Here is a 24986-nt window from a genome sequence, read left to right as displayed (position 1 = left end):
ATCTAGCGTTTATTTGAAAACGATTCATAAATAGGCCGACAAATGACAACGTTCTGGAATATTCCAGTAAAAGGCGATTATCATAGAATGGGTTGTTTTTCCCCGGAAAAACGGGTGATTTTCAAAATGCTATCAAACGGAAATGAAGCGATAAAAATACAATCTGCCTTGCCAATGTTGACTGGAAAATGAGTCTTTGATAAGCGACGGGCAGATTAGACACATAGCTAGAGCCATATGAAATCCGTTAATTTTTTTTCCAAATTCCATTTTATTTTTTTCCAAATTCAGTTTTTTCCGTTTTAATATTTCAGAATTCTGTATTTTGCTTTGTACGCTCATTTTACCATCAGAAATAGTGTCTAATAAGTGGGAATGAATAAATGTCCACAATTTAATAAGATATAACAGTCCATTTAATAGGGCTGTCTTAAATACTTCGAAGCTTCGTTCGATGGGCATGGGATTCGAATATGAAAATAAAATTCGATTATAAAAAAAAAAAAAAAAAAAAATTATATATATTTTTGCAAAATCAACTCTGCCTCTCTTTGTTAACTACAACAAGCAATGTTGTTTGTTATTTAAGATGAGGTCGGACTCGGCACCGACAGATTTGTGTTCATTGTGCTGCTTTTATAAAGCCTCAAATGACGGCATGAAAGCAAAGTGTTTTGTTTGTCTAAGATCTAAAAAGGTTTAAACTTTACAGCACTGACAAAGTTGAACAAAGTGCTGTACAAGTCCCACAACATAAAAAAGGAAAAAGTTAATTCCATTTGTATTGCTCAATTCCGCGATTCCGTAATAGCCTACACATAGCCATCATTTAAAACATTGATTAGGCGATATTAACGTTAACATTGGCCGTGGACCGTGGCATTCAAGGGGGTAAAAAGGAAAACACGGCCGGCGCTCAAAGGGAACACAGTTTGACCCGTTTTAGTGTTTTTCCAATTTGCTGTGATGTTACAGGTAGTAAATAAAAGAGCGGATGCCCTTCACATCTGAGTATTTGTCTTGACAACGCAGATCTTTATACACCTGCCTATCTACTGTACTATGACAATATAACATTACCATAGGAACTATTTGGGGTCAGTAAAGATATTGTGAATACATAATGTCTGTGCTGTCCAAATGTAATCATTTCAGTGTCCTCTAAAACTTTCTAATTGACTGAAAATGCACCAAAATTTAACCAAAATGAGTTGAAATTAGGGCTGGGCGATATGGCCTCTAAATGATATCGCAATATTTTTTGGCCATATCACGATACACGATATATATCGCGATATTTTGGCATTTCCTCTAAAGCACTTAAAAATGCTTGATTTAACCCTTTGATGCATAGTCACGCCAATATGATGATTATAATATTTATAATACTATATATTGAATAATAGTTATAATAAGTCCCTGCAACATATGTTTGCATTATTAAACCATGAAGATGCTTTAAATAATAATTTAATGAAAATGTACTAAGAGTAGTCTACTGACACACTAATAAAAAAAATGTTTTACATATAAGACAATTTATATAAAAACTCTTGGGTGCCTAGGACTTTTGCACAGTAGTGTTTTCTATCCACTTTAGCCAAACACACACACACATATATATACACACTACTGTGAGAAAATAATAATCACACACAAAGGGATAACGGCTTATAGCAGACTTAATGATTTTAGAATATTTCAGATAAAGGAATTAAATGTTTATATCATCAAATATCCAGTTAGTATTTATACTGTAACGTTTGGCTACTTTAAATCATTGAATGTAGAGAGAGAGCAAGAGAGAGAGAGAGAGCGAGAGCGAGAGAGGGCGAGAACGCGCAAGAGAACCAGCCCCCCCCCCCCCCCCCCCGCTCGGGTTTTGTTCTAGGTTTGCGTTTTGATTGCCGTAGGTGATGATGTCACACTCAAATGTAAACAGGAAGAGTTTAACACACAGAGATGGAAACTGGATTATATAAAGAAACAAATAACCAATAAATATGAAGTTATGTTTAAACTTCTGTTGTCAAGCGCCATCAATATAACCCACCCTCTTTCCTCACGAATGGAACTAGTGTTGTGGAGTCCGCTTTGAGCGTTTTCCAGGGTTAGCAGCTAACGCTAGTTAGCTTAGCATAGTCCTCATGGATATCTTGGTTAGCAGCTAACGTTAGCCCATTGCTCGTGTCAATTAAATTGCATGTCATTAAAGGTCCGCGCTGGTCTGTCTAATGAAATTACAATTGCATGTCATTTAAGGTCTGCGCTGGTCATGTGTCTATAATGAAATGAGAGGACAGCTCTGCGCAAAAGCAAGTCTCATCTCAGCCGCAACGTGACAACATATACTCGATGTTCACGATATAGTAATTTACTACATCTCATCTAGAACAAGCCGCGATACATCGAGTATACTCGATATATCGCCCAGCCCTAGTTGAAATTTGGTAAATTCCAGTAAATATTGCAATTTCAAAACTCTTGAGTATCATAAATGGATTCAGCATCCCGAATAACCACCAAAACCACTCCAACATTGTTGAAATTGATCAAGTAGTTTCAGAGATTTGTCCATTTAGGTGATTATGGAAATGTGTGTTAATTATGCTAATAAAAAAATTGCCCAACATGTACAATTAGCATCCGGCAGTTTCTGAGTGCTGGTGATCCATACTATCCATATCTATCATAAAAGTTTGGTGGTTCCAAAATTTCCGGGTTCATTGTGTTGGCAAATAGACGAATACCAAACAGAGAAGGTAAAGACGACTTTTAAACAGTGACTTGACTTAAGCCTTTGCACTCCCTGCGGAGCATAGGCCACTGACGATTTCTTTCCATGTTGCGTGGTTTTTGGCCTCCCGAACGATGTTGTGCCATCCCAGTCCAGCCTCTTTCATTTCCCCTTCCCAAGAACGGCGGCAGGTGTTTCGAGGCCTGCCGCGTTTCCTCTTTCCAGGTGGGTTCCATCGTAGGGCTTGCCGGGTGATGTTTGTGTCTTCCTTTCTCAGGGTATGGCCTATCCACATCCACTTTCTCTTCTTTATTTCTTCTGGCGGGGGTAGTTGTTTTGTGCGCTCCCACAGGTCCAGATTTGTAATGACATTTGGCCATCTCACTCTTAGAATGCGGCGGAGGCAGGAATTTATGAAGGACTGTACTTTCTGATTCAGCCCTACAGTTGTCTTCCAGGTCTCGGCGCCATACAGGAGGACTGATTTAACATTGGAGTTAAAGATCCTCAGCTTTGTGTTGGTTTTTATTTCGCGAGACCTCCATACTCGACCAAGTAGGTTGTATGCCGTTCTTGCTTTTCCGATTCGCACTCTGATGTCTTTTAAACAGTAATCCAGAACTATTTTATTGCAAAGCAAAAAACTGTGATTTTATACGTCTGCACTTTATGTGCTCATTTTATGTCTATTCTATTCTACTATTTTATTGCACTGCACTATTGCACTATTTTACATTTACGTCTATTTTATCTTACTCTTTTTATTATTGTCTATTTTTAAACTGACTCAAACCATAAACAAGGTGGCCTATTGGGATGTTAGATCCTAAAACTGTGATTTTATTTGCACTTTATGTGCTCATTGTATGCCTGTCTTTTTCAGTTGTGAAGGACTTTGAGCTGCAATTTCTGTATGAAAGGTGCTATACAAATAAGGTTTATTATTATTTTTATTATTATTATTATTATTTAGACTAATTGATGCAATGCAATTATTCTGATCACCGTTTTCATTCTGTTAGTGACTCATCCACACAGGGATTCAGTTTGTTTGGTTTTTGTGGCCAGCATGCGGCTGTGTTGCCGTGTTGGACTTGGTACGCCGGCGCCCTGTCTTGGGAATTGGTTATTCTGGTAATTGGCTGGAAGAGAGGTTGTTTGAGAATAGTCACCTGACTCAGAGCACAAAGTCAGTATACTATTTCACAACTCACCATGTGACTGTGAAAACCATAATGCTTCACCTTGGTTGACTTCTGGGCAATGCGCATATTAGAAGTGTGATTTGCATTATTTTACTCTGTCTATTCTATTTAACTAACTATGTTACTGCACTGCACTATTGCACTATTTAGTTCTATCTACTCTATTTTGCTCTATTTTGCTCTTTACTGTCTATTTTTAAATGCTCTATATTATGTGTGATGATCAAACCGTAAAAACAAAGAGGCCTATTGGGATGTTAGATCCTAATGTGAAGAACTATGCGATTTAATGTTCTATTTTGATGCTCGTTTTATACTTATTTTATGTCTGCACTATATGCATAGCTCTTGATCTGTCTATATGCATTGATCTTGATAATTTTTGGATGAAGCTTATTAGAGATAATATAAGGGTTGTTTATATCTTTTTTAGTTTTGAAGATATTAACCAATTAACTTCAAAAAGTCATGGCTAAGTACATAAATATATGCAAGTCAACAGCCGTTAGCTCAATCATCACGACATTTGCAGGATATGTCCAAATAACTACCGGAAAATATATCCTGAAAATCCCATTGAAATGGACCACTAGAGGGCGCTACTAATGCAAAAAATGTACGTGGCATAACACGAACATGGTGCTGGTCGGATTATAAATAATCTGCAACAGATCTTAACCGACTGTTGCACCTGCTGACTGCCTCCCAATCGCACGCACACAACAGAAGGTTAACCCTTTACTATCACACAACCGACATGCAGAGCTAATGATGCTAATGATGGAGCATCGCCGTCGGTTGTGTGATAGTAAAGGGCTAACCTTCTGTATTGTCACAGTGAAAGGGTTAACTGGCTGTCGTGTGGCAGTGAAAGGGTTAAGTGACCTCACTTTGACCCCAATGGCGTAATGAATGTTGACAACTCTTATGTGTAATAAATGAGTGCCACATCTAACACGCTGGCTTTGTGGTGACGGCTGAGTGCAACTAGATTTTTAGAGCACACTAGGTCGTTTCTGGGTGCGTGGAGCTTAGTGTAGTAGCTTTCAAAACGGGTTTTTCTCCACATATTTAAAATGGAGAATTCTCCACAAATTCAGAAAATGTCAAACTATGACCTACTTCAAAAAAAACTTCAAAGACACATTTTCCAAAGCAAGGCGGGGAGAGCAGTGCTGCTGATGACATGTACTTTAGGTTGTACACTGCAAAAGCTGAGCGTCATCTGGTCATTTTTAAACTATCAGCTAATTTTATTCAACCAAAACTGTGTAAAATGCTATATTCATAAATGGTTCAAATTAATTGAATTCAACTCAATTCGATTTCAAACGGCACATTTATTTTATTATGTATAGGTTACTAATAATTACTGAATAATCCCAGTTGTACAGTGTAATTTAGTTTATATATTGTATATTATAGTGTTTGGACTTTATTCTTTTTACTTTTCTTTACTGTATGAAGCACAATCTCAGGGGGTGCGTACAGAACCAAGCATGTCACTGTAATAATGTACATGTCCCTTATATGTGATAAATAAAAGGAAACTAGAAACGTGAACCTCTAACCATCTGGCAGGAGGTGTCTCTGTACTATATATACCTGTATGTCATGTATGTCCCGATGCCAGTGGCGGACTGGCCATCGGGACGTTCGGGACGAATCCCGATGGGCCGGAACCAAAGTGGTCTGGTCGGTGTGTGAGTCGGTGTGTGGGCCACTAATGTGGGCCAGTGTGTGGGCCGGTGTGTGGGCCGGTGTGTGGGCCAGTATGTGGGCCAGTGTGTGGGCCGGTGTGTGGGCCAGTGTGTGAGTCGGTGTGTGGGCCACTAATGTGGGGCACTAATGTGGGCCAGTGTGTGGGCCGGTGTGTGGGCCAGTATGTGGGCCGGTGTGTGGGCCGGTGTGTGGGCCAGTATGTGGGCCATTGTGTGGGCCGGCAATAAAACAATAAACAAGTTGCATAAACTAAATCAGATTAAAAATGATCACAGTTCTGGTTTGCCTTAAGATGCAGTTTAAGATGGGTCTTGAACATGGAGTATGTAGGGCACTCTCTAATCACAACTGGTAGGCTATTCCAGTAGTTACCACCTTTAACAGAGAACACAGTTTTTGCAAAGGTAGTATACCGAAAAGGCACCTTACAGTCCCCTCTACTGATGGCCCTGGTGGTAATGCCAGTGTCTGCTTTCTGTTGGATGAACTCATTCAATGGGGGAGGGGCAAGTCCATGCAGAACCTTGTTGCATGTTATGTTTTTCTAAAACATTACAGTGATGAAATGAAATTGGTTTCCTATCAAATACTTTTATGGCTTTTTTGTAGAGTAATTCTATTGGTGTAAGAGTAGTGACATATGAAAGAGACCAGTTGATAAAACAGTACTCGATGTGTGATAAAATCATTGAATGCAGAAACATCCTTGCAGCATTAACTGGCACGCAGGGCCTGATCTGCCTGAAGTTTTCGATGTTAAACTTGACTGTTTGTCACTTTCTTCACATGACTTTTTGAAGGTCAATGTAGAGTCCAATGTGACCCCAAGATACTTGAATTAATGGGATCATCCTTATGTTCCCCGGGTCCTATGTTCCCCGCTTGATTGATTAATAGATTGACATTTTTATTCATTTCTATTATTTTATTAATTATGAATGTCCGCCTTGTTTCGAACTGGTTAAGCTTAGGCCCTCTTTCGAACTGGTTACGGTTAGAGTTTGGAATCAGGGCTGGTGGTCTAAAAATTTCAATCAATCAAAGCGGGGAACATAGAACCCGGGGAACATAGGACCCGGGGAACATAGACATGCTCCCGAATTAATGTACAATGTCCAGCTCCGCCTCTCCCAGAAACACATTAGAGTGAGTGACCTCTACTGGTGACTTTGTGAACATCATAGACACTGTTTTCTTGGTGTTAAGTGAAAGACATGCTTTTGTTTTTGTCTTGAATGAGACATGAGACATCAGTGAATGAGATTCACGTTTCCTCCCAACCGCGAGTAGGCCTAGAAGCGCAGAAATGGAGAACGAAAAAAAAAAAAAAAGTGGAGCTGAAAAAGCTAGAATAAAAAAACAAAAATTGCTAGTAAAAGACGCAGAACAATGTTCTAAAATTACAGACATGTTTAGTAGAGGAAGGGCTCTCGTTAGAGTAGCTGCTGCTGCTAATAATGATGAAGTTCAAGTGGAAGGAACCAACAGTAACATGACAGGTGCGTGCAGTAGCCTAGTGCATATTCTACTGTTGGTGTCTGCCGGTTCATGAGGGCTAGCTAGCCTATACTAGCTCTTGCAGTGATTTCAGTCATTCTATTACAAGACAATGTGCTTTCCGTATTCCTGATTCCTTACAGCACGTGGACATAAATAGTCGTGACTCGTGAAGTTTTTTCTCTGACTAAAAGTTTAGTTAGCAATGTTAGGACTAGTGCCCACCACAGCATCAGAAGCTAAAGTGCTAACCTAGAGAGCCAATCAGAACCTAGGACGGGCTGCAAATTAATCGGCTACTAATATTATAATAGTAAATACTAAAATAAAATACTATTATGTTCCCTTCCAAATTTTCATGTTGATATAATATTGGTAATCTAATTGATTGAATTGATTAGTTGCCATTTTACATGCTTAAATAAGATGTACCTTAGAATTCCCAACTGTTAGCCATGTTCTCGATATGATTAGTCTCATCTACATGTTTGTAAATAACCACAGCTAACTAGCTTAAGCTAACAACTCGGTCAACTACTACCCCGTAGTTAAACAAATGTGATTGCATATAACAGCTAACTGCTACAGCTAAGTTGGTAGTTAGCCTATTCCATTAATGTTGAATGTATTTATGAAGGTTGTTGATGGTGGTTGGCGCTGAATAGCAGACATGATTCCGTCAGTCTGCCACAGGGCAGCTGTGTTTGCTGATGCTGCTCATGACCACCAGTAGCGTGTGTGAGTGTGAATGCAGAGAGAGAGAGAGAGAGAGAGAGAGAGAGAGAGAGAGAGAGAGAGAGAGAGAGAGAGAGAGAGAGAGAGAGAGAGAGAGAGAGAGAGAGAGATGGCAAGCAGCCATGATGAAGTTGAGCTTCATCCAGTAGAATGAAAACGTTTATAAAAGACACCTAGATCATGACATTACTTTTCAAATTGTGTATTATAATGTGTATATTTTAGTGATGTCCGATATTATCGGCCTACCGATATTGGCATTAAAATGTGATATCGGAAATTATCGGTATCTGTTTTCAAAAAAAGAAAAATTAAATATTTTAATTTTTTATATTTATTTAACCTTTATTTACCCAGGCAAGCAAGTAAGAACAAATTCTGATTTTATTTATTGTCAAAAGTATGCATAATGTTGTGTTAATTCCACAACAAGAGATATGTAATGTTAATTACCTGAAATTATTCGTTTTTTGGGGGGGGAAATGTTTATATGTTTATATCTGACCATAGAGATATATAAACATGTTTATATGTTTATATCTGACCATAGAGATATATAAACATGTTTAGGGGGGGAAACCCTGCATATATTGGTATCGGTTGATATCGGTATCGGAAATTTAAGTGTTGGACTATATCGGATATCGGTAAAAAAGCCAATATCGAACATCCCTAGTATATTTGTATCTTCTTCCTTACTGCCCCCACTACTGGGTCCATCACTACTAGCACAGATTTCAACTTTATTTTCAATTCTAGTGAAGATAACATGTTTTTCTCTATTGGATGAAATGGTGCAGCGATAAAAACATTGTATTCAAACATTTTATTCAATAAAGCCTCAACAAAGAGTTGGAACAGCATACAGAATATAGATGTGATGTCAGTCTGAATCAGAGCATTCTCTGCCTCATTGAATTCTGAAGAAAATCAGATTCCAATGAACCCTCAAATTCTGAAAATGGGAGTAGTCACCACTCACCAACTTCCCCATCTTCTCTAGTCACCCCCACACCTTCTATTTGACCCATGACTTCTCAGCAGAGCCCAGACAAAACTTCCCTTTTCCTATCAACTCTGCTAATACTGAGTCACTATTGAGAGAGAGAGAGAGAGAGAGAGAGAGAGAGAGAGAGAGAGAGAGAGAGAGAGAGAGAGAGAGAGAGAGAGAGAGAGAGAGACTGAGAGACTGAGAGAGACTGAGAGACTGAGAGAGACTGAGAGAGACTGAGAGAGACTGAGAGAGACTGAGAGACTGAGAGAGACTGAGAGACTGAGAGACTGAGAGAGACTGAGAGAGACTGAGAGAGACTGAGAGAGACTGAGACTCTTGGAATGGGTGTCTGGGAGGAAGTGGGGGGTCTTTCGATGTTGATTAAACGGCAAGCAACTAATGTCATGTGTGCCAAATTAAAGGACAATAAATCCAATCTAACTGAAATTGTGTAGCACAGACCTTTCTATGGATCAAAACCTCAATATTATTATGGTGTAGTTAATACTTCATGTATCCTTAATCCCTAGGCTAATGAGGCACTAAGATGTTACTAAAAGTAAAAAGCCAAAGTAACGGTATATGTATGTGTGTGTGTGTGTGTGTGTGTGTGTGCACTGTGCACAAGTGCACATCTAGGGGCGGGGTGTAGATTTGGTCTCCCTGATGTTGACTCCTTAGCCACAGCCTTGGGTTGTTTAATACTGGACAAGTGTTTCATAACGGCCGTTGTGTGGGCCGGTTTCGGGGCCGGTGCGTGGGCCGGTGTGTGGGCTGGTGCGTCTGAATGTCCCGGGCTGAATTTGTGTCCCAGTCCGCCACTGCCTGATGCCATAAATGTCATGATGTCATGTATGTCGTGTATGTCATTTATTTATTTATTACAGTGGGTGACAATATTGTCACAAGGAAAGAAGATATTACCTACCTGGGTTCCATCCTAGAGGCTAATCTTTCCTGTGACAAAATGGCATCCAAGGTAATAAAAAAAGTCAACCAACGAACTCGATTCTTGTACCGGATCTCCTCTCTGGTAAACAAGAATACCCTGAAGACTCTGGCCGGAGCACTCATTCAAGGGTACTACGACTATGCTTGCACCTCATGGTACCAAAGCACCTCAACGGGGCTAAAAACAAAATTACAAACATCTCAAAACAAACTGGTCAGACTACTGCTTGACCTTACTCCTAGAACCCACCTCACCCCTGCCCACTTTGACAACCTTGGATGGCTTAGAGTAGACGACAGAGTACAGCAACTTGCAATGGGCCTGGTCTACAAGATACACTACACCACTAAGGTACCCATGTGCATGTCAAAATACTTCCAAAGGTCAGTGAATACCACAATCACAACACCAGAGAGTCAACAGCTTTAAGTACCTCGGAGCCTACTCCGAGGACTTGACATGGACCACACACATTGACAGTGTTGTGAAGAAGGCACGACAACGCCTCTACTTCCTCAGGCGCCTAAGGAAGTTCCAAGTCAGTCAGAAGATCCTTAAGAACTTCTACTCATGTACAATAGAGAGCATCTTGACCGGCAACATCACCTCCTGGTTTGGGAATAGCACTGCACAAGACCGAAGCAGACTACAAAGAGTGACACGTTCAGCCGAACGCACAATTGGAGGGGGGCTCCCCACCCTCCAGAACATTTACAACAAGCGTTGCAAGGGCAAGGCTAAGAGAATCATTAAAGACTCCAGTCACCCGAACAACTGCCTCTTTGAACTGCTGCGGTCAGGCAAGCGATACCGGAGTCTCAAGGCGAGCACAGAAAGACTCAGAAGAAGCTTCTATCCCCAGGCCATCAGGCTGCTAAACGAACAATGAATGAACACTACACAACAACAACCACCATAGATCCTCCCCTACACAACAACAACCACCAATCGCACATAGCACACACATCCACACGCACACACTCACTTTAAACAAACACACTGTAGCACCCACTCCACACACTTTATAGCACACACCCACTTTAAACAAACACACTGTAGCACCCACTCCCCACACTTTATATTTATTGATGAAGGATTGCACTACAACTCGTACACCTTACTGTAAATTGTACCTAAATTGTACCTCATCCCATTTCTGCTTTGCACTATATAGTACTGTACATTAGTACACTGCATAGTATTGTATATTATATGGTAACTCAGAACATTGTACATATGTCTATACCGAACACTGTGACCTCATTTTCTTCTTCTAAACTACATGCTATACTATGTTATTTGATACTATCTTGTCTAGCACAGTCTCTGGAGCGTAACAGTAAGAAGCATTTTGTATGAAAGTATTCTGTACTTCTGTATGACAACTATTAAAGAAACTTGAAACAGAGGGAGCTCCACAAATCATGTTAAACCCAGATTCGGCTCAAACAAGGGACTAAACACGTTTAGCAATTATGCCACATCAATGTGGAACGCCCTGCCCACAGCTGTAAAGGAATGTGAATCACTACCCACTTTCAAAACCACTGTCAAAGAACACCTACGGGAGGCTGCAATTAGAAACTGGCCCCTACAAATGTCCTAACCCAGTTGTACAGTAAATGACCAAGTATGGCTTTGTCAGTATTCCAATGTACAGTGTACAGTGTCCCCCACCCACCCCCCCCCCCCCCCCCCCCCTCCAATGTACAGTTTCTACGTCAAATGTATATACACTCTTTCCTGGAAACTTTTTGTATCACAAACAGTACTGTATTTGCACATCTGTATGTCATAAATGTATAGATGTAGCAGTACTGTCTATCTGTATGTCGTGTATGTCATATATGTTATGGTGACTTGAAAATGGGGGACCCTGATGTAAACAAGACGAAAGTCTTTCTCTGGTCTGCATCCCCTTAACAATTGTGTGTATTGAGCCGTACTGTATTGTACCCATTCTGCAATCTGTTAATAAAGTTTTCATTCATTCATTCATTCATTCATTCAGTGTTTACCTGCGCCGACCACGATGGTCGTGGCCCCGCAGCTGCGGAGGCAGTGCCGCAGGGACCTGGACTTGATGCTGGTGTTTAGGAAGGCCACCGAGCAGCCCAGCTTGGCCAGTCCGAACCAGACGCACACAAAGTCGGGCTCGTTGTTGACGAGCAGCGCCACGCAGTCTCCCCTCCTCAGGTCCCCTAGCCCCAGGAACACCCGCGCCACCCGGCTGCTCCTCTGCTCCACGGCCCGGTACGTGTGCGCGACGCCCTCGTAGATGATGAACGGCTTGTCCGGGAGGCGCGCCGCCTGCAGCACGAACCGGTCCACCACGGTGGTCACCCTGCGCGTCACCCTGCACGCCTCCAGCCGCACGCCGTACAGGACGATCCTCGTCAAGAAGCAGAGGTCCCTCCAGAAGTACGGGAAGCAGCGCTTCTGCAGAAGGTGCAGGGAGAACAGACCCACAGCCAGAGCCGAGGTCCATGATCCCAGGGAGAGAGACATTAGGGCCGCGGTGTGTTGGAACAACAACAGTGGAGCTCCAGACTCCAGTGCGTAATGATGTGAACACAAGCCGCCCGACTCAACCCTCATGCGGGGCCAGACATGGAGTCACGTGACCGTGTTGTACAACCTGGGGGGGAGTGTCTCTGACCAGAGATATAAACATGTTTATATCTGACCATAGAGATATATAAACATGTTTATATCTGACCATAGAGATATAAACATGTTTATATGTTTATATCTGACCATAGAGATATATAAACATGTTTATATCTGACCATAGAGATATATATAAACATGTTTATATGTTTATATCTGACCATAGAGATATATAAACATGTTTATATGTTTATATCGGACCATAGAGATATATAAACATGTTTATATCTGACCATAGAGATATATAAACATGTTTATATGTTTATATCGGACCATAGAGATATATAAACATGTTTATATCTGACCATAGAGATATATATAAACATGTTTATATGTTTATATCTGACCATAGAGATATATAAACATGTTTATATCTGACCATATAGATATATATAAACATGTTTATATGTTTATATCTGACCATAGAGATATATAAACATGTTTATATCTGACCATAGATATATAAACATGTTTATATCTGACCATAGAGATATATAAACATGTTTATATCTGACCATAGATATATAAACATGTTTATATCTGACCATAGAGATATATAAACATGTTTATATCTGACCATAGAGATATATAAACATGTTTATATCTGACCATAGATATATAAACATGTTTATATCTGACCATAGAGATATATAAACATGTTTATATCTGACCATAGATATATAAACATGTTTATATCTGACCAGAGATATATATAAACATGTTTATATCTGACCAGAGATATATAAACATGTTTATATCTGACCAGAGATATATATAAACATGTTTATATCTGACCAGAGATATATAAACATGTTTATATCTGACCATAGAGATATATAAACATGTTTATATGTTTATATCGGACCATAGAGATATAAACATGTTTATATGTTTATATCTGACCATAGAGATATATAAACATGTTTATATGTTTATATCTGACCATAGAGATATATAAACATGTTTATATGTTTATATCTGACCATAGAGATATATAAACATGTTTATATCTGACCATAGAGATATATATAAACATGTTTATATGTTTATATCTGACCATAGAGATATATAAACATGTTTATATGTTTATATCGGACCATAGAGATATATAAACATGTTTATATCTGACCATAGAGATATATAAACATGTTTATATGTTTATATCTGACCATAGAGATATATAAACATGTTTATATCTGACCATAGAGATATATAAACATGTTTATATCTGACCATAGAGATATATAAACATGTTTATATCTGACCAGAGATATATAAACATGTTTATATCTGACCATAGAGATATATAAACATGTTTATATCTGACCATAGAGATATATAAACATGTTTATATCTGACTATAGAGATATATAAACATGTTTATATCTGACCATAGATATATAAACATGTTTATATCTGACCAGAGATATATAAACATGTTTATATCTGACCATAGAGATATATATAAACATGTTTATATGTTTATATCTGACCATAGAGATATATAAACATGTTTATATGTGACCATAGAGATATATAAACATGTTTATATCTGACCATAGAGATATATAAACATGTTTATATCTGACCATAGATATATAAACATGTTTATATCTGACCATAGAGATATGTAAACATGTTTATATCTGACCATAGAGATATATAAACATGTTTATATCTGACCATAAAGATATATAAACATGTTTATATCTGACCATAGAGATATATAAACATGTTTATATCTGACCATAGAATGATATATATAAACATGTTTATATCTGACCATAGAGATATTTAACATGTTTATATGTTTATATCTGAGCAGAGATATATAAACATGTTTATATCTGACCATAGATATATATATATAAACATGTTTATATCTGACCATAGAGATATATAAACATGTTTATATCTGACCATAGAGATATATAAACATGTTTATATCTGACCATAGATATATATAAACATGTTTATATCTGACCATAGAGATATATAAACATGTTTATATCTGACCATAGATATATATAAACTTGTTTATATCTGACCATAGATATATAAACATGTTTATATCTGACCATAGATATATATAATATAAACATGTTTATATCTGACCATAGAGATATATAAACATGTTTATATCTGACCATAGATATATATAAACATGTTTATATCTGACCATAGATATATATAAACATGTTTATATCTGACCATAGATATATATAAACATGTTTATATGTTTATATCTGACCATAGAGATATATAATATAAACATGTTTATATCTGACCATATATATATATATATATAAACATGTTTATATCTGACCATATATATATAAACATGTTTATATGTTTATATCTGACCATAGATATATATAATATAAACATGTTTATATCTGACCATAGATATATATATAAACATGTGTATATGTTTATATCTGACCATAGATATATAAACATGTTTATATCTGACCATAGATATATATAATATAAACATGTTTATATCTGACCATAGATATATATAAACATGTTTATATCTGACCATAGATATATATAAACATGTGTATATGTTTATATCTGACCAGAGATATATATAAACATGTGTATATGATTATATCTGACCATAGATATATATAAACATGTATGGTGAGGACCGCGCTGTGAGGACCGCTCAGCAGCGCCACCCAGGGGCTGAATTGGAGTATTGCAGCTTGGTCTCAGGAGATTGATTGATTGATTGATTGATTGATTGATTGATTGATTGATTGATTGATTGATTGAAGATTGTATTAACAGATTGCATAATGGGTACAATACAGTACTGTGAGGATGCGCTGTGAGGAGTCGAGTAATTAACGTTAGCCTAACTAACACTCAGAGCCAGAGTAAGTAACGTTAGCCTAACTAACACTCAGAGTAAGTAACGTTAGCCTAACTAACACTCAGAGTAAGTAACGTTCTATTTCATTATGGCTTCCGCTCAGCATCATTCTGCACGCACTTCACTTCGTGCACGAGCACTGAATAAAAAATTCCACAATAAACCTTTACATCCCAACATTCGTCTGGCCACACCCCTATCCGCTTACCTTCATAAGCAGGTGTGTGGTCACCTACTCGCCTCCTTCACTTTCACCACAAGGAAGTGCCTTCGGTAGATCCCACACTTGACGAGGTTGTTAGCTGAAGAAAGTTGAGACATGTTTAAATTTTTTCTTGCTTTTTTCTTCTCTCATATATTTCGAAAAAAAAAGCTAAGTCATAATGTCTACTTCGGAGAGTCGTGCTCGCAACGCCACTCTTCACCAGCGGTTCTCCATCTCCGCCTCTGTCGTACGTCTTGGAGCAGGGTTGAGGCCTCTCTCGTGGTCGGCAGCCACGCCCGGTAGGCGTTTGATGGGTAGTTTGCCTCTCCAAGGAGCTGGTGCACCAGTGCCGTCGCCTGTGCGATGGCCTGGTTCCGGCTCTGGTACCTCTGCTTCCGGGGAGTCGTCCGCTGTTGGGCGGCCGGCTCCTTTGGTTGCAGGGGATTTGAGACGCAAACCTTTTGCGTCAGCTCGCTCCCGTCGCAAGATGGTGGCTTGCAGACGCGAACGGCCCAATTTTGGTGAGTTGCTGGAGCCGGATGAGGATGCGTCGGTCTCTACATGCCCGATGGAGACAGAGGACTACATGATAGAGGCAGACGGGTTCTTGTTCGAAGGCCCGGTAGAGACATGTCCCCTGCCTGTCCAGGTAACACTGGAGGGGGAGATGTCTCCTTGGGGTTCCTCGTCCGCAGATGTTGGGTTAGAACCTCCGACTCGGCGGCGGGATGCCCTGCTATCAGCCACAATGTGGCTCCTTGACCAGTAGTCTGCTGTATGTGAGGGACGCGGGCTCGGAGGAGGAAAGTATGCAGGGGGAACTGCATGCTTTGTTCCCCGAGCTCATGGCGGCGGCGGCAGTCGCAAACGGCGTGCCGCTGCCGCAGCCACTGCCTGTTCCTGTCCCTGATGATTGCATAGGTCATCTATGGCAGCGTCGCCCGGTGAGAGGGGTGGACGTTGTCTACCCATTTTTCCCCTCAATGGCGGCCTATGTCCGTCAGGGCCAGGTGGTCTCCCACATTGGTAGACGGCATGAAGGAGGGCGTGCCACGGCTTGATAGGCCGATGGCGGCGCTCCTTTGTCCTGAGGTGGTGTGGGAGCCGTTACGGAAGCCGGTTCCCCAAGGGAAATCGGTGAGGCGGTTGGAGTTTTGGAGTGACCAGTTATTATGGAGTGACCAGTTACAATTTCTAGCTGCCACCTCTAACATCGCACAGCTGGCGAGATTCATGTCCGGGATATTAACGGGCGGCACGGAACTGACTGATTCACAACATGATCAGCTCGCCCAGTCGGCAGGAGCCATCCTGCATCTGATTCAGCCGCAGGCTATAGCCGCTGGGAAAGTGCGCGCCCTGGCTACTCTGACCCAGCGCCACCTTTGGCTGGAGCAGGCGCGTGTGCCGGAGAAGAAGAGGACTCCCCTTCTGACGGCACCCCTCTCCGAAGCTGTATTATTCAGGTCGGCACTGCAGCTGATGACCTCAACCTGCAGGGAGATGCAGGAGGAGCGCTCCGTGCTCCAACCTCATTTCCCCCCGCCCGATGTCGCCGGTGGAGTCAGACGGCCGCCACGTCGTCGAGGATCCTCCGCCGTGGCCGCCACTGCCACCACTGCCACCACCGCCACTGCTGGACCTTCAGCGAAGAAGACCAGGAGGAGAGAGGGCGCTTCTGCCACTACAGCCGGCCCATCTACGACCGGAGGTGACGGTAGGGATCGTCGAGACCAGCCGCCGATCGTTTACCGTCCCTCCGGGGCTCCACGGGGTGGAAAGCTCCGAGCGGCTCGTGGCAGGCGTCGCTAGAGACTGCAGTGACTTTTTCCCTGTGTGGTCCCCTCCCCATGTTCCCTTCCCGGCCCCTCTATGGTTTTGTTCAGAAATAAAAAGTCCCCTCTAAAGGGGGACTGTATTTTTTGTTAACAAACTGTGTGTTTATTCACCAAACATATGATGGGGTTGCAACGTGTGAATCTTTCGCTAGTATGGGTTGATAGGAGGGCTAGGTGTTCTTCATGTTAGAGCTTAAGCAAGGCCTGCAGCCTACACTTGGGTTTTCTGCCTCGACCTGAATCTCCACATAAAGGTAGAGGTTAGTTGTGTGCTCTGTTGCTTAAACAGTGATATTGAGCTGCAACACTATTGTGTTGGTTTGCAGTAATGCTTGTATGAAAACATACCGCGGCTCAGCCGTTCTCTCTCTATATCAATTTTTTCTGTGTTACAACATGGATGCGGGTGTTGGGTTCACACACACACACAACTTGGTCTTGCTATAAACCCTGTTCACAGATGTATCTGTGGTTAGCGTGCAGTGAATTCGCTTACGCTATTTGTTAGCATTGCTACTAAAGGTATCATATGGCTATTGTTGTTGTCGTATGCACGGACTGGGCTTGTGAGGGGGTGCCGGATAAACCCCTCCTTCCCTCTTCTGATTGGTCAGGGGGTTTATAGGACTTTCTTCGTTCAGTCAGGGCCAAGCTGTTAGGCGGCTTGGCAAGGAGGGGGGGGGGGGGGGTTCCCAGACTCTGCACCTATCACAGGCGTTTGAGTCTTGGGTTTCCCCCCGTCATAGCACACGTCACTAGGCACGTTGCTATTGGACGATGACTTCCGTGAGTTTATACCCGTATATAGGGTCTGTTATTGTCGAGTTGTCGGGGCAGAGCGTAGGAACTTACTGTTCTACTACGCTCGATATACGCGTAACTTGAGTCGGTTGGTCACATGACTCAATGTTACCGTGACTTTTCAATCTGTGGCTCACGTGGGAAGTCGCTCTGAGGGGTTCCGTCTCTCCTCTATGGTGAGGTTGACGGAATGTAAAAATGTAAAAAACCCTCGGCTGCGTCACGTGGGATTCATGTCAGTCGGTGTTTCTTTCTTTTTTAATAAAAAAGAGTGGAGAATATGAAGCACGACAACCTTCTTGTCGTTCTCCTAGGCGCCTTGAAGGATCAATGTGGGGTCTGGTTAGACTGTCCATTGATATGTTTTGGGTCCCGACGCATACATAGTACTGGCTCGGGGTGTTTTCTGTTAAGAATCATGCGGGTGGCTAGTACGCCTTGGTTGCTTGTTATTAAAACAATTTTTATAAAGCAACTGGGATGGGGGATTCTTTCCTCTTCCGAGAGCCTGATACTGGGTCTCGATGGATTCTCGTTCATATCTGGGGGATGTTAATGGAATAGATCAGAACATAGGTAGAGGGGTCTCACGCCCTTTGGGTGGGCCACTGAGCGCGGTATAAACAGGACCGTCTGGGTGGCGCCCTCTTTTCATGTTTTAGATCAACACGCATATCTGCCCCTTCCTTTGGAGTAGGCATGTCGGCGTGGTTAGGGCACGGGACTGGTTCTGGTCACGCTGGTCCAGGTCAGTTAACCCGTCTTCCGCCGGGGATGCAGATCTGCTGTTCTGGTACCCTGAGGGACTTGTGCTTTTTTCAGGGGGAAAAATGCCGGGTCGGCCCGGGTGTCACGGGGTTGGGCGTTATGGAGACCCTTGTTGGGTACAGTTTGTACCTGGCACTATTATAAGGGGCTGGTTCTCCTTTATTTCACTCCTCTCTCACGCATGGCGAAGAGGGGGCTGTTGGGGTGGTCTTCTGGACCTCCTCTGGTAACCCTGTGTGCTTCCCGAGCCGCCGGGCCCGGTCCGAAGTAATGTTTCGTTGACACCGTAAGCCTGGGATAACCCTGTTGGAAACTGAAACACTTGTACTGCGGTATAGCTGGTGTATACGCGCAAGTGTGTTTTGGAGTTTTTTCTTGAGGGGTTATAGGAACGACCACCGTCTGTGTACCAAGAGGGTGGTTGATTCCCTGGTGTGTTGGAGCAGAGTCAACTCCCGGGTTATCCGGTTGAGTGTGCCCCTGCACGTTCATGACGTCTGCCAATCGTGTCAGCCTTCTCTGCCTCGACCCCTCTGGGTGGGTTTTTTTTGATGGAGGCTTTGTCATGGTGCTCAACAACGCCAGCATACGCCCCTTCCGCCGGGGGGGCTGTTTTCAGTTGACCCCTTTGGCGCCTGTCTCGTCCGCAGTGCTCCAGGCTCAGGTCTACAGCCTGCTGCCTGGTTTCCCCGGTGCGCTGCCTGCTTCCGTTGGTTAACCTTTTTTGAGTGCTTTACGGCCATACTGACTGCCTGTTTTGCAGGGTCAGTGTGCCAGGCGGTGTACTATTGGGGGGTAAGGGCCCGCTCTTGGAGGGGCTCTAGCCGAATACGCTGGCGATGTGGGGGGCGATGTCACTAAGTGACCGCCTGGTGGGGTCTTGATGCCTGGCGTCATTTGACCTCTCCGGGCCCCCTTTTTCCAGGGGATCCAGTCCCTTCAGTGGGTCTGGGTCTTCCTTCGCGCTCCGCTGCTACGGCCTTGCCACGGGGTTGAGTTTGCTCTTGACCCCGTGATTCTGGGGGCAGTAACGAGGGTTGTTCCTTCCTTTCGTTCCCTGGTGGCATGCGGGTTGTGCGTGTGCGTAGTCGTGGGGTCAAGCCACGGTCTGCTCACCCTGTGTGTTGAGTTGCTTGAGTTCCTCTTCACACGGTCGGATCCGTCTCCCTCCCGTCCTCCAATAGGGAGGGTATCCTCCATTAGGGAGGGTCGGGGGGCTCGGTCCTCCCTGGTCTGATGGTTGTGGGGGGCCTCAGCGGGGTACATTTGTCGAGCTTTGGCTCCCGCTCAGCTCCTCTTGTGCAGAATGATGCTGAGCGGAAGCCATAATGAAATAGAACGTTACTATATAACCAAGTTCTATGAATTATGGTGACGCTCAGCATCAGGACGCCGTTGCGGCCCTTGATCTCGCCTTGTGGTGAACGTTTGGGAAGGAGGCGAGTAGGTGACCACACACCTGCTTATGAAGGTAAGCGGATAGGGGTGTGGCCAGACGAATGTTGGGATGTAAAGGTACATTGTGGAATTTTGTATTCAGTGCTCGTGCACGAAGTGAAGTGCGTGCAGAATGATGCTGAGCGTCACCATAATTCATAGAACTTGGTTATATACATAACCTTACGTTAACCTAACTAACACTCAGAGTCAGAGTAAGTAACGTTAACCTAACTAACACTTAGAGCCAGAGTAAGTAACGTTAGCCTAACTAACACTCAGAGTAAGTAACGTTAACCTAACTAACACTTAGAGCCAGAGTCAGTAACGTTAGCCTAACTAACACTCAGAGTCAGAGTAAGTAACGTTAACCTAACTAACACTTAGAGCCAGAGTAAGTAACATTAGCCTAACTAACACTCAGAGTAAGTAACGTTAACCTAACTAACACTCAGAGTCAGAGTAAGTAACGTTAGCCTAACTAACACTCAGAGTCAGAGTAAGTAACATTAACCTAACTAACACTCAGAGTCAGAGTAAGTAACGTTAGCCTAACTAACACTCAGAGTAAGTAACTTTAGCCTAACTAACACTCAGAGTAAGTAACGTTAGCCTAACTAACACTCAGAGTCAGAGTAAGTAACATTAGCCTAACTAACACTCAGAGTAAGTAACGTTAGCCTAACTAACACTCAGAGTCAGAGTAAGTAACATTAGCCTAACTAACACTCAGAGTAAGTAACATTAACCTAACTAACACTTAGAGCCAGAGTCAGTAACGTTAGCCTAACTAACACTCAGAGTCAGAGTAAGTAACGTTAACCTAACTAACACTCAGAGTCAGAGTAAGTAACGTTAGCCTAACTAACACTCAGAGTCAGAGTAAGTAACGTTAACCTAACTAACACTTAGAGCCAGAGTAAGTAACGTTAGTCTAACTAACACTCAGAGTAAGTAACGTTAACCTAACTAACACTTAGAGCCAGAGTCAGTAACGTTAGCCTAACTAACACTCAGAGTCAGAGTAAGTAACGTTAACCTAACTAACACTCAGAGTCAGAGTAAGTAACGTTAGCCTAACTAACACTCAGAGTCAGAGTAAGTAACGTTAACCTAACTAACACTCAGAGTCAGAGTAAGTAACGTTAGCCTAACTAACACTCAGAGTCAGAGTAAGTAACGTTAACCTAACTAACACTTAGAGCCAGAGTAAGTAACGTTAGCCTAACTAACACTCAGAGTAAGTAACGTTAACCTAACTAACACTAAGAGTCAGAGTAAGTAACGTTAGCCTAACTAACACTCAGAGTCAGAGTAAGTAACATTAACCTAACTAACACTCAGAGTCAGAGTAAGTAACGTTAGCCTAACTAACACTCAGAGTAAGTAACGTTAGCCTAACTAACACTCAGAGTAAGTAACGTTAGCCTAACTAACACTCAGAGTCAGAGTAAGTAACATTAGCCTAACTAACACTCAGAGTAAGTAACGTTAGCCTAACTAACACTCAGAGTCAGAGTAAGTAACATTAGCCTAACTAACACTCAGAGTAAGTAACGTTAACCTAACTAACACTCAGAGTAAGTAACGTTAACCTAACTAACACTTAGAGCCAGAGTAAGTAACATTAGCCTAACTAACACTCAGAGTAAGTAACGTTAACCTAACTAACACTTAGAGCCAGAGTCAGTAACGTTAGCCTAACTAACACTCAGAGTCAGAGTAAGTAACGTTAACCTAACTAACACTCAGAGTCAGAGTAAGTAACGTTAGCCTAACTAACACTCAGAGTCAGAGTAAGTAACGTTAACCTAACTAACACTTAGAGCCAGAGTAAGTAACGTTAGCCTAACTAACACTCAGAGTAAGTAACGTTAACCTAACTAACACTTAGAGCCAGAGTCAGTAACGTTAGCCTAACTAACACTCAGAGTCAGAGTAAGTAACGTTAACCTAACTAACACTTAGAGCCAGAGTAAGTAACGTTAGCCTAACTAACACACAGAGTAAGTAACGTTAACCTAACTAACAATCAGAGTCAGAGTAAGTAACGTTAGCCTAACTAACACTCAGAGTCAGAGTAAGTAACATTAACCTAACTAACACTCAGAGTCAGAGTAAGTAACGTTAGCCTAACTAACACTCAGAGTAAGTAACGTTAGCCTAACTAACACTCAGAGTAAGTAACGTTAGCCTAACTAACACTCAGAGTCAGAGTAAGTAACATTAGCCTAACTAACACTAAGAGTAAGTAACGTTAGCCTAACTAACACTCAGAGTCAGAGTAAGTAACATTAGCCTAACTAACACTCAGAGTAAGTAACGTTAGCCTAACTAACACTCAGAGTCAGAGTAAGTAACGTTAGCCTAACTAACACTCAGAGTCAGAGTAAGTAACGTTAGCCTAACTAACACTCAGAGTCAGAGTAACGTTAGCCTAACTAACACTCAGAGTAAGTAACGTTAGCCTAACTAACACACTAAGAAAGCCCTTTTTGTCGTAAGTCCTTGAGACCCAATTGTTATTTAATTTTTTTTGTGATAATTTTTTTTTATTTTTCATTTTTCAAATAAACACAACACAACATAATACAGTAACAACAACAATAATACACAATACATCACAGGACAGTACTTCAACAATAATAATCATAATAATAACAAGACAATTAGAAATAATAAATACAGAATATCAAAACTTCAATAATATTAACTAATACCAAAAAGAAAAACAAGTGGAAAAGAAAAATAGATCATTAACAGAATAGGTCAAAAAACATTTACTATATAACAGGCTTCCTGAGCCCCCTCTGTCCCCAGACCCGGCAGCCACGAACCCCAACCCCCGGAGGATCGGGGATCCGGCGCCCCCGCGAGCCAGAGCACCACGCCTCTTTAATGCCCCGACCCGCAGAGACCCCGAACCACGGGCCCCCCCCAGTCCGAGCCCACGACCGCCAGATCCACAGCCAAAGGGAGCCCAAAAAATATACATAATTAAAATTACAAGAAAAAACAACAAAAAGAAAAAATAAGTGGGCATGGGCACTCGCTCGCTCCCCCCCCCCCCCCCCCCCCCACTCACCCCAGGACCTCAACGTGAGTTAAATACATAATGTATTATCTAGCAAACAAAAGTCATATGCACTCTTTAAGCTTTGCTACTGCTGCCAACCAGATTGCAATATTCGCCTCGTTAACCCCTAAAACTCGTGCAGTGGATATCTCCAGATATGTCACATCGAGGCAGGTAAGAATCCATACCTTCAGACATAGCTTGTCTGGGTGTATCCACCGTGAAGCCAGGGCCGCCTGGGAGAAATGCCAGGCCCTGTGCAAGATTTAAACGCAAGCCCCCACCCCCCCCCTAAAAGGTAAAAAAAACATATATAATATATATATATATATTTTTTTTTAATACAGTCAACATATTCTTAAATAATAGCGCTGCCCTAGGCTAGGCATGATACAGTCAACATATAGCAAGAGAGAGAGCGAGAGAGAGCTCCCGTTCTACAGTCAATATACAGTGTTATCGCTGCACAGACCCGGCAATGCCCCTGACCCTCCACCAGAGCAAGGCCAGAGAGACAGAGAGACACATTGGAAAGAAACAACCCAAAACCAGAGCAAATTGAAATGCTATTTGGCCCTAAACAGAGAGTACACAGTGGCAGAATACCTGAGCACTGTGACTGACCCAATACTATACTAGATCCTTGACTAGGTACAGACTCAGCGAGCACAGCCTAGCCATCAAGAAAGGCCGCCATAGGCAGACCTGGCTCCCAAGCGAAGACAGACCCACTGCACACAAGATGAGGTGGAAACCGAGCTCCACTTCTTAACAACCTGCCCACTATACCAAGACATACTTCCCACAAATTGCAAACACCCAAAGAGACTTTGAAAACATCGACAATAACTCAAAACTCCCATACCTACTGGGAGAAATACAAGAATGTGAAATAAAGCCCATTTGAATTGAAGAGAGAGAGATAGATAGAGCATGTCTGTGTGTGTTAGAAAGAGAGAGATAGAGAGAGAGCATGTCTGTTTGTGTGTGTGTGTTAGAGAGAGAGCATGTATATGTGTGTTAGAAAGAGAGAAATATATAGAGAGAGAGCATGTCATTTTGTGTGTTAGAGAGAGATATAGAGCATGTCTGTGTGTGTTAGAAAGAGAGAGAGAGAGAGCATGTGTGTTTGTGTGTTAGAGAGAGAGAGCATGTCTGTGTGTGTGTGTGTTAGAGAGAGAGCATGTATGAGAGAGATAAGCAAAGATGAGCCCCTAAAGGATATTCAACTTTTAATGGAAGAACAAAACAGAAGGAAAAGATAACTTCACAAAGGCAACATGAATATACATAGATCCAAAAGGACAAAGATCAACACTTAAATCCAAAGAGAAGAGGGTCTATACCAGAGAAAACAAAGTAGCAAGGAGCCAATGGCCGACATCAGCTAAATAGGCTAACTGCAAATAGAGTAGCCAGGTACTGACACCAGGCCACACACCGTTAGCTACTACAACAGCTAGCCGGC

The 24986-nt window shown here is 42.0% G+C and overlaps 1 protein-coding gene across 1 annotated transcript in view; it reads right to left on the bottom strand.

The window, feature by feature from the left end:
• slc27a6 (solute carrier family 27 member 6) overlaps positions 1 to 12350 on the bottom strand; it is a gene marked incomplete at both ends in the record, with an annotated part of 133370 nt that extends 121020 nt beyond the window's left edge. Inside the window, one exon of the mRNA XM_084324348.1 lies at positions 11861 to 12350. Coding sequence (XP_084180474.1) covers positions 11861 to 12350 — 490 coding nt within the window. The remainder of the gene's footprint in view (positions 1 to 11860) is intronic.
• Positions 12351 to 24986: the final 12636 nt, after the last annotated feature.

Source organism: Notolepis coatsorum (assembly GCF_963971535.1).
Source record: "Notolepis coatsorum genome assembly, chromosome: 11".
In the NCBI taxonomy this organism is placed as follows: Eukaryota; Metazoa; Chordata; class Actinopteri; order Aulopiformes; family Paralepididae; genus Notolepis; species Notolepis coatsorum.
This window is presented reverse-complemented; position numbering and strand designations above follow the sequence as displayed.